The following is an 11,146-nucleotide window of genomic DNA, read 5'->3' as shown; positions in this document are numbered from 1 at the left end:
AGATCTGCGCCCGATACTTGAGAAAACGTATTTCCACTGCATGTGCATTTAGTAAAGTTAAATCTGAAAACAGATTCTCCTCAATTGAGTGCTTTAGAAATCCACCAATCAGGTCGCTCCTAGTTTTCTTCTAGTACGGCCTGTATCGCAGAAATCATATAAATAAAAACAATTTAAAAAATKTATTTGATTYTTGATRGAGGTAGTGAGCTTGAGTCCATCAGAACATCAAAGGATTACAATATATTTATTTACAGTTTGTTTTTATCGGAGAGGCGTTAGAAAATATGAAATAAAAGTTGTAATCACACTATTCAGCATTCCTCCAAGTGGGTTTTAATCAACCATCAMATATTGATCAGACTAAAGAGCAGCCTTTCTAAAAATTGTATGGCRTTTATTTATCTTTTATCTTCTCTTATGGGCTTCTACCAGCTTTTTATCATTAAAGATGATTCAATCAATGTAGAGATTTATTATTGTAAATAACCCAGAATATTCGCTCTAACAAAAATCATTTTCCTTTTAGCCAAATACCATAACTAACTTTTAATATAATTCTTCATATCTACAAGTTGTTGTTGTTGTTGTTTTTTTTTGTCACGATTCCTCAGTCGTGTCTCGGTGAAACATGTTGACCTCCCTGCTCTTCCATTTTGATCATCCCCTCTGCCTTTACTTTCCAACATGTCCATTTTTATGAGATAAGATAGATTGGAGCGGAGACGGGATTGTTTTTATGTGGTTGGATGGGCAGCCGTTGTCCGGGCCAAATCTCATTCCCGCCACCGCTAAGTGAAAAGGCCGGGATGGGAAATGATCTGTGAAGTTTCCAGTTTACACCTCAGTGGATTCATTTCCCAATTAATGTCATTTTAGTAGACATGAGAGCTGCCGTCACAATCTAAACTTTTCGCTGACGTTAGCGACGCAGCTCGTATCGGGCTCGATGTTACCCACATCCCGAGCAAATTTAGATTTATGTCTTATTTTTATTCTTCCAAGAGTCTCGAAATGACACGTGACTCTCAATCGATTTAAGGAAGAAAATTCTTCTTTTTTTTTGTTCACATTTTGAGAAAAGAAATGCCGTGTTGAAAATCAGACGGAAACATTATTACAACAATCAAATACCTGTTATTTCTGATCTTTTTTTTCCCACTATTTCACCAGTTTTTAAGGTTGGAAGACATTTTAATCTTTATCTCCCTCCACAGATTCTCTATCAGATTCATGTCACATCWCTCACCACTCAAAAGCGTCAATATTACTTGACGCTTTTGAGCGTCAAGTAATATTGACGCTCAAAAGCGTAATATTACGCTTTTGARCGTAATATTATGCTCAAAAGCGTAATATTACRTAATATTAATTGTTTCTTCTGACAATTTTATCAAATTGTCAGAAGAAACAATTTGATAAAAGTAAAAGTCCTTTAAAGCTAAGTCTAAGTCTTTCTCCACAAACTGAAGTTGAGCGCCTAACTCATAGAACGTGGTTATATAACGGCACTACGACACTGTTTTTGTTTCTTTTAATTATTTATTGCAAATAGATGGTTTATTCTTTCAAATTCCTCTCAACTCACCGCCGTAGGGGGAGGGCTCCACTTCTCCATTTATGATTTATTTAACAATTCTTTCATCAGACTTGTTTAAGACAGAATAAAAAGAGAAAAAAAAACAGTGAACAATAGATGCCTTGTCACGGTGTTACGCAGTGGCGACTGGTTTCTGCTCGTCTGAACTCGATGCTCTGACCCAGTGCACTTGTGATGTTTACGCGTCAGTGAACTGTGTCAGCGTTACGAAGCGCTGCGATCTGATTTCTGATTTACACGAAGYAGCTTACATAAGAGCTCCGACTTCCAGTTTCATCTAAAAGCGCAAATTTGGTTAAGTTAGATTATCGATTTTAAAYGCACACTCTGAACCCGGACTGCRACTATTTTAGTTATCGATTAATCTGTGGATTTCTGATGATTAATCAGCTTTTTTAAAAAGTGAAGCATTCGGCAGAGTTTTTATTGGAGCTTTTTATGCAGAATTAGAAAATGCAAGTAAACAATTTCGTAACTTTTTTTTAATGAGAAAATTTTTAATGTCTTGTATTCACAATTGGAATGCAAAGGATACTTAATAGGAGATGTTTTTTTTATTTATTTTTTTACAGAATATGAACCAGGATTTTATGGCTCTTGAGGAGTTCAGGATTGAACATATTTACAAAACAAATTGTTTTTTTTTATTCTAAATGAATAGATTGTTCAGTTTTGACTTAATCGCCGCTCTGACTCTGCTGCCTTTTTTCGAGGTCTGTATACTCCGRTCAACGATTAATCGATTACTAAATCAGCTGACGACTATTTGAGTAATCGATTCATCACGATTAATCATTTCAGCCCTACTCTGAACCGACTAAAAGTTTCACATACTGTAAAAGGACAAACTCTCAGCTCCCCTCAACCTGTTCGTTTGTGTTCTCCTTCTGTCCTCAGGCGTCACCACGGTCCTAACCATGACCACTCTGAGCATCAGTGCTAGAAACTCCCTCCCTAAGGTGGCCTATGCCACTGCCATGGACTGGTTCATGGCAGTGTGCTATGCCTTTGTCTTCTCTGCCCTGATAGAGTTTGCGACAGTCAACTACTTCACCAAACGCAGCTGGGCGTGGGATGGGAAAAGAGAGGGCATGGAGATAAGGGTGAGTGACGAAGCAATCGACACGCCATACGTGGATCTATCAACTGCAAGAGCATGAGGAAYCCGAGAATGCTTTTCAGAAATAAGTCGGGGTTTTGTTTGTTTTTTTTTTTGCACTTGACACATATCATTAACTTGGATTTTGACCTCGATGTTAAAAATAATCTTGAGAAAATCTTCAGAGTTTTGGCCACACATAGCAGGTTCCTTTTTCTTTTTTTTTTAAAGCACAGCCTTGAGTATTCTTTAAAGACTTTAAAGAGGCCTTTTATTTATTCATTAGCAGCCAAATGGAACAGGAACACTGAGAGCAAAAGCAGAAGTAAACTCCCAGAGACATTGGCCCTGATTTACAATCGCAGCATATGTTCAGCRCTCATTTTAAAAAGGCAGCGTGCGTTCGCTCTCGCTAAAAAAAAAAATAAAAAAAAGACTCCATCCTTACATCTTGCATGCTGATCAGAGAGCGAGCGTGCTTCATTTCAAATGAATCACCTCAGGTTTACCCTTTCCCTCCGTATGAAAGCAAGATGAATCGTAACGCGTACGGTTTTTATTCACCGGTACAGCAGGGGCGTTTGTGCGTTATTTACAAAGACACGCAAAAAAGAGCGAATTTCTGGTAAAGTTGTGACACAGAAATACAACTTTGGTGTTTTATCACTTTTTTTCTTCTGCATGTGACCCATTTAAAGTGCTGGCTGCAGTCGGAGCAACACAGCTTACTATGAATATGATGCATAACCTGCTTATACTTAGAGCTGCAAAAGTAGATTTCACCTCCGTTTCAGATGATCGGACCTGTTTTCATATGAGACAAAAAAAAACAATTGACAATTTTATTCATTAAGGGGAACAAAAGTGCTTTCCAAACCCACCTGGTTYAATGTAAAAGTAAATTTTTGGAGCGGCTTTGAGCGGAAAATGTTGGCTGAATCACGCTCTGCACATGCTGAGTTTAGTTTAGCTCATTAGTTTAATTAGTTAGTGTTTAGGTTTTTTTGAACATTGGTCCAGGTTGGTTTGGGCAGCCTTTTCCTCCATTAAATATCATTTTAAAACCTGCATTTTGTTTTTTTGTCTGATCTTAAAAATGAGTGTGATCATTTGAAACGTGTGAAGGGGGGAAAAAAAGTCAAATCGGAAGAAATTTCAGTGGAAAAATGCCAAACAAAAAAAAAAAAAAGCTTGGTAGGTTGGAACGCCATCAAAGAGAGCTTAATAAAATAAAAATAAATAAATTTCTTTGACAGTTTTCTGTGGTTCAGCATGTTAAGAGTCAGATGTCAAGTATTCGCTTTGATTGAATTTGCGGCGATGAAATCTCATCCGGAGTGTAAACAAACCRCCGTCCTCCTCCCAGAAACAGGATTTAGATCTACATACTTCAGTGAATAATTAATTTTGTTTTTCAGATCAGCGTCGGCCCGCCTAGCAGAACCGCGCAAAACGTCAGAGAGATGTCAGAATAAAATGAACTCTGATGCACAGGCGCGGCAGAGAAAGCTGGCAAACGTGAACTTGAAAAAGATTTTCTCCTTCTTTGATTATCATTTCACTTCGGTGAGCATTTTTGCTTGCGCTGCGTTGTCTTGTATGAACAATTGCTCACACATAATACACTGCATGGTTAGTGTTTAAAGCCGTAATTAAACTTCTGTGAAGAAGCTCTCTGCGATGTAATTGCTCTTTAATGCTTTATTTACTGTGTTATTTCTGGTTTCCTTGAATTTTTTACGTATGCCAGCATAGGCTGTTCTCACATTGTCAACTTGGATCCTGAAACTATATTTAATGGAGCCTGAACGAGGCAGGATTGAGGTTGTGGCGGAAATTATTCACATTTTAACAAAACCACTGAATATATACTTCAACACGTGGAACGATAAAACAAGACTTAAATAGATCACGCATCTAAATTTTGAAGTTGTTTCTGTTTTTTTAGAGTTAATGAGCGCAGTTAATCTCTTGAGATATGCAAATAACTMGAAGCTTTATTGACAAAATGGCTTTACAAGATGCTTGTAAAAAGCAAAAAGAAAAAAAGGAAAAATCCCACAGTCTGTCTCAGAATCTGAGTCTCAGAATCGCTGACAAAGCACATTAAAACACTTATCAGTCAGAAACACAACGAAACTCATTTCAGCTGCGACACACTGCCACAAATCTATTTTTGCTTCATATGTGCAAAGTGTTTGAGCCAATCAATGCCGCCTCCRCGCCTTTATTTATTTATTTTTCCTATAGCGTGACATTTGGTCCTGAGACTGACAGGCCGAGACTCKGTGGAACTTTTTAGTCAGCGGGGAGATTTTCCTGCCTCTGTGAAGGCTGMATTTAATGACGGCAGCCTGGGCCRCGTTCTCGGGGGCTCTGCTGAGCACGCAGTTGTCACGATGGATAAAACGGAACGGGGTCACACGGACATGCAGGACTCTGCCGTCGCGTTCCCTACAGATATAAGCAACTTGAAGGCAGCGGAGTTTAAGTACGCGGCCTTATGACAAATGGAGCAAAAGATTTGATCTAATGCAATAAACCGTCAGACGAAAGACGGGTCGCTTTGGAGTCTAGAGTCAGTTTGACTTTGAAGCTCCGCGGCGTCCAGCGACAAGTACGCGCTCACGTTTTGTCACGTTACGACCACAAAGGTCAAATCTGCAATTTGTTGRGATTTTACGCAATAGGTGAACAAAAACGGTGCATAATTGTGATGTGGAAGGACTTAACGAACAAAAATACGAGAARTGTGGTATTTCATTTGAATTTAGCCACCTTTATTTGGAAACCATAAACCTACCAAGAAGTGRGTGTTCGCCGAAACCGACCGGCTGCATTACTGAAAAAAAAMCCACRCAAAATCTTACCACATATTTTTTGTCTAGTTTCTAGTCCAAATTTTGTTGAATTTACTTGAAATTCAACAAAACTAASTTGCAAGTAACTTTCCAGTAAAGTGCAGGAGCTTGTAAGTCAATAATGTCTTGACATTGATAAAAAAATAAAAAGAGTCAATATTGAAGAATAATTGATGTAAAAGTTCCTTTACTTTGCTGAAAAGTTACTTGTAAGTTTGTGTTGTGTTATTTTAAGGGTATGACAATATTTGCATAAGAAATTAGACCTGAAATACTTTTGATTTTGTTGTGTWWAACGAGCTGGACAGAAAAGTCRATGATAGGTGTGACAATTTTCTGGCAGGAATATTACRCACTCATGCAAAAGGTAACATGAAGAAAGCCATAATCTGACGGCAGCATCATGCTRTGGGAACAGCAGAGTTTATTGGAAAACGGTTGGAGCTAATTCCAGACTCTTGTTATTGTCCTTACACCTCTCAGTTATTTTGAATTTTTTGAACGGTAAATYACGTTAAAAATCGAAGCTTATGGCTGCAACATTGCAACATGTAGTAAACATCAAGGGGCAGGAATACTTTGGCAAAGAGCTGAACGCCCAGTAGCAGCAGACAATTATTTTTGATATTTGTTTTTACATCCCCGACTGTGAGCAAACCCATGTGAAATGGTTTACTTCAATGTCGTTGTGTGCTTTTTTTTTTTTTACTTTCTCGTCACCTTATTTTCTGTCTGCCGCRCTGTGTGTCTAATTAGCTCTCCCCTTTACAGCTGAAGGTGGGCTCATCTCAGGAATTATAGCCTGTGGGGAGTTTCTGGTTAGAAAGGCAAATTCTTGCAACTCTGTGACACAAACGATTGGACCCTTCGGTGAGAGACGTATTCTGTTTGCGTCAGCACAGGCAGAGTCACAAGCTGGTGTTGCAGCGGCTTTCTCTGATGGAGCCGCAAAGAGATTGTGGTTTCACACATATCTGCGCTTGCAGCACGAATCGTGATATCAAACACAGAAGATCAATTTTTTTTCCTTCACATACTTATTTATAGTTTTAGAAAGCTGAGTCTATTATTACTTGTTGTAATAAACGCCTAAAAATCCTAGAGGTTTGATGGACCCAATTTTTGATTGATTGTCAGACATTTTTCCACACCCTCGTTTTTTTTAAAGCTGCAGMATTAAAAAACAAAACATATGTATACATTTTTGTTAAAACTGTCACTATGTCACATTAGTATAATATGAAACAGACAATCTGCAAARAAAAAGTAAAAATCTCCTCTGCCGCCTTCCAGTGGTTCTACTTTTATCTGCAGAAATACACAGCTCTGTCAGAAACGACCAATCAGATCCAGGAGGCGGTCCATACCGCTGACAGTTTGACCAATCAGAGACAGGAGGAGGTCCTTAGCACTGACAGTTTGACCAATCAGATCCAGGAGGAGGTCCTTAGCGCTGACAGTTTGACCAATCAGATCCAGGAGGAGGTCCTTAGTGCTGACAGTTTGACCAATCAGATCCAGGAGGAGGTCGTTAGCGCTGACAGTTTGACCAATCAGATCCAGGAGGAGGTCCTTAACTGTGACAGTCCATCCAATCAGAGTTAGCAGGAAGTCCTTAGCACCGACAGCCATGTTTGTGTGCAACGCTCACTCCCTCTCCTCAAGACTTTGTGCTATGCTACAAATAGTTCCCCACACCGAAGCCTGCCACGAATGCTAAGGCTAGTTACTATGGCTGCCARTGACAGAGGATAAACAGTTTTYCTGTGACTGTTATTTGTTTCTCCACCATGAGGCCATACACRAGGATGATTGACAGCGCTGTGACCCTCCTCCTGGCTCAGTTTGGCAGATGGCAGCAATAGCACTGGGAGGAGAAGGAGAAGCTTAATGTTTTTTCAACAGATTATCTCTCTCATATTATAATGTGAAAACATAGTGACAGTTTTTATGCAAAAAAAAAACACAACAAATTTTTACAAAAGCTACTCCAACAAAACACCTTTTTGCATTAATATGGCACTGGTATATCCAACTAATGAACCAGGACGGAGGTTTTAAAACAAACGGACAAAACATGCAATAAAACATGCAGCTATAACATTAACAGAGGCCATCCGTTGAACCTACATCTAAATTCAGTCACTCCAGAACCACACAGGCACAAGCGAGGTCATTATGGCTCTCCATGCGCTGCCCACACTCTCGTTCCCCCACATGCTTACTCACTTGAGGCTGTTAAACATGCCAACATTTCATCTCCAAACATAGAGGGGGTGCCGACTGTCCCAAGGTTTGCACACATGCACACTCCCAGCTGCAAGCGGTGAAGCACAGGGCAGCACAATTGCTTCATCAGCCTGAGACGCATTTCAATTCTTAAGCAACAATTTGCCGAAGTTATGAGGACAAGGTCAATKGATGCATTGTGATGTGTTTTTTGCCTTCAGCCAGCCCAATTACTTGGCCTACTGCATGCAGATCTTTTAAGCAGAAGTAAATTATGTGCTGTGACACATTAGGTTCGTAACAAAATGCATCCAGTCCAATGCCACAGATGGTTTCCCCAATAATTAGGCCCAATAAATTAGCGCAGATGACAGCCTGGCTAAAAAGCAACAGAAAACGACTCTGTACAGCTCATTTGTCAGGTTAGCGCCGCACTGAACATCCTTAATGCTAAAGACCGGGGAGCCGGGTGATCTTTGATTAAGGTCATACGACACTTGAATGTCGTAATTAGTTTTTCCTGCTGATCCAAGYCGTCACCGTGATGGAGGGGCCTCGTTGGGGGATGGATGGGGAAGCGTCCATTTATCCGGGAGCATCGCTGCAACCCTGCTAGCTCCGTTAGACCTCGACAGGATTTGCTGCCCAAGCAAACCGGGAATCGTTCTCTTCCTGTAGCTCTGCTCGTTTCACACACATTTCCAGCTAACGTCCCTGTGTCATCTAAAACCATTTTTTTTAACAGATCCAGAGCCGCAATTGCTCATAGTTGTGTTTTATTAGGGATTCTGTTTAATAAACCAACACAGAGTGGTGCATAATYGCAATAGGATTTGAATGAGACTTGGATTCTACCCGTTTGTTTGCAAATAGAAATCAGAGAATACTTTCATTTGTATTCGGTTCCCTTTAACCTGGCTGAAACAGCATTATGCTAGCAAGACTGAAAGAGCTGTTGCCYGTTGTAACATGCTAGAGTTTGCAAAATACCCGAGACTGCAGCAGATGTTCATTTTCCAGCTGAGTTGTGCAGCTTAAGCATGCAGCCAGAGCTGAAATGGAGTAGCTTAAATCAAATCATGTTCATTTGTTGCGCTGGCCCAGTCAAACCCCAGACCTGCACCCCGATMGTAAATCTGTGGCAAACTAAAATATTTACACTTACAGATGCTCTCCGTTAATGCTGGGCATTTATCGCATCATGTWTCATCATTTATCACGATAAATTTCTTATCGTGATAATAATTCTGATTTATTATAATCACAATAAATCCTGATTAATGATGTTTAAAACCCCCAAAGGCTGTCAGTGTTGCTAGGATGGTTGGTTTTGCTTCTTTCTTTTTTTTTTTTAAATTTTTGTTCAATGAAAATATCAATAAATATCAATACATTTAAAAATAGTTATTATAGTTACTGTGTGCTGTTTGTGACACAAATCACAGTAGTACCACAAAATATCATAATAAAACTTAAAGTTTATGTCCATATGCCACCGCTGCTCTCCATTCTGTCTGAATGAGCTTCAGTCACCGTACGTTCAYACCTGTTAGCTACATCCCAAAACACAACRTACATATTATCTTTACATATGCACTACTTTGTGTTACAGCCACCGAAGAAAATACRTCAAAAGCTTAGCTTTGTTTCGGACGACGTAGTTAGAAAAATAAATCGTTTCACACAATRACAGGAGCACTTGGATCTGAAACTCTCCTCCCCCATGACACRCACCGGTCCAGTCTTGATCTGAAAGAGGTCGCGGTGGGAATGATCGGTGCGCAGGAAAYGATCGCAGCACAAACCCAGAGCGYGAGCCACACAGGAAACCAGAAGTGTTGCTCAGCAATCCATCTTACTGCCCTACTTGTTTTCCCCCCCCACATCCAAATTGCTCGTTGCTCTGTGCTCCGTCAGACTGACAGGATCCTCCAGAGATGCGAGTTTAGTTATGTGAGGGTGCCAATGTGGCAAATAAAACCGTGTCTTCTTCCCGTGCAACTCCAAAGTGAAAGGCGCCGCAATCGCGCGGCTCCAGAAGCAGGAAGGCGGCGGACCCTCCAGCTTGCTCTATCGCACACAGCCTTTGTCATGTTTGCTTTATCACTAGCTGTTTGCCTGAAGAGGCCTGGCTGCCTTCATTGATACAGTTTGTCAGACATGTTTTCAGGCGCTGTTTTTTTTTTTTTTTTCGTTTCGTTTTTCTTTTTTTTTTGCTTTGTTTCTAATCCTGCTCTGTGCTGTTACTGCTACCGCTAGCAGTACCAGACGCCAGTCCAGCCTGGTTCTCCTTCCCACGCCCTCCCCCCTGAAAAAGAAACCCATAATAAATAAATAAAAACACGAGAACTGTTCCAATTTTCCACACTCTTTATCTCACAAGCTCAATATTCTCGTCATGATATTTTCACTCATGACATTTTCCTCCTGCGATCCAGATTTGTATAATATACCATTAATTTGACATTATTAAAACTGTAAAAATGTAATAAAATAATAATTTTTTTTTTTAGAAAGTCACCTCCAGCTAGATAGTGATGAATAGATTCTGTAAGTTGGGTAATTCTAATATAATTGGTAAACTTTTTTTCTTTTCTACTTTTCTTTTCAGGAACCGTTTCAGGCTAACATGGCCAGGATTAAAGATATGGTTAGGCTTTTGTTTTGTTCTTGTGTGTGTCTCGTGTCTCGTGGTGTTGCTTCTATTTCCTCTTTATGAGTTCAAATGGAAGTATTGTTTAGTCCACTGCCCTGCTGCGACTCACGACTTTAACTGCCTTCTTCCTTTCCAGAGGAGGGAGTCGGCCACGCTGACTAAAAAGTCCAACAACACCTTCAACATCGTCGGCACCACCTACGGCATCAACGTGGCCAAAGACCAGGGCTTGACGACCATTTCCAAAAGCGCCCCGGGACCGTCGATCAAACACTCCTTYCTGCACAAAATGGACGACCCCTACACGGAGGCCAAGAAGTCCTACAACCGCGTCAGCAAAGTGGACAAGATTTCRCGCATCATCTTCCCAGTTCTGTTCTTCATTTTCAACCTGGGCTACTGGGCTACGTACGTCAACAGAAAGCCCGTGATCATGAAGGCAAACAACCTAAACTGAATTTCACCAAATGTTGGCTTTCGGGAAGACAGACAGACAGACAGACAGACAGACAGATAGATAGGTAGGTAGGTAGGTAGGTAGGTAGGTTTGCAGGAAAAGCCAAGTCCATGGCATCTTAACGTGCGTTGTGTGTATGTGTGTGCGCGCATGTCTCGTGTGTATGTTTTTTTTGTTGTTTTTTTTTTCTTAAACGTTTGATATTTTTGCACGGCTGTTGTTGTTGGGAAGGCAAACCTGGTTT

General features: G+C 40.3%; 1 protein-coding gene across 2 annotated transcripts in view; it reads left to right on the top strand.

The window, feature by feature from the left end:
- Nucleotides 1-10,955, top strand: part of gabra3 (gamma-aminobutyric acid type A receptor subunit alpha3) — a 127,990-nt gene extending 117,035 nt beyond the window's left edge. The window contains exons 8-10 of one of the 2 annotated variants that reach the window (XM_017303331.1): nucleotides 2,498-2,703; nucleotides 10,401-10,439; nucleotides 10,582-10,955. In XM_017303331.1, the coding sequence (XP_017158820.1) occupies nucleotides 2,498-2,703; nucleotides 10,401-10,439; nucleotides 10,582-10,902 (566 nt within the window). In that variant the 3' untranslated portion in view covers nucleotides 10,903-10,955. The remainder of the gene's footprint in view (nucleotides 1-2,497; nucleotides 2,704-10,400; nucleotides 10,440-10,581) is intronic. The other variant, XM_017303332.1, reaches the window with a different exon arrangement.
- Nucleotides 10,956-11,146: the final 191 nt, after the last annotated feature.

The sequence above is a fragment of the Poecilia reticulata genome, unplaced genomic scaffold, assembly GCF_000633615.1.
Source record: "Poecilia reticulata strain Guanapo unplaced genomic scaffold, Guppy_female_1.0+MT scaffold_243, whole genome shotgun sequence".
Classification (NCBI taxonomy): domain Eukaryota; kingdom Metazoa; phylum Chordata; class Actinopteri; order Cyprinodontiformes; family Poeciliidae; genus Poecilia; species Poecilia reticulata.
Note: the sequence above shows the minus strand (reverse complement) of the source record. Positions and strands in the feature narration are given on the sequence as shown.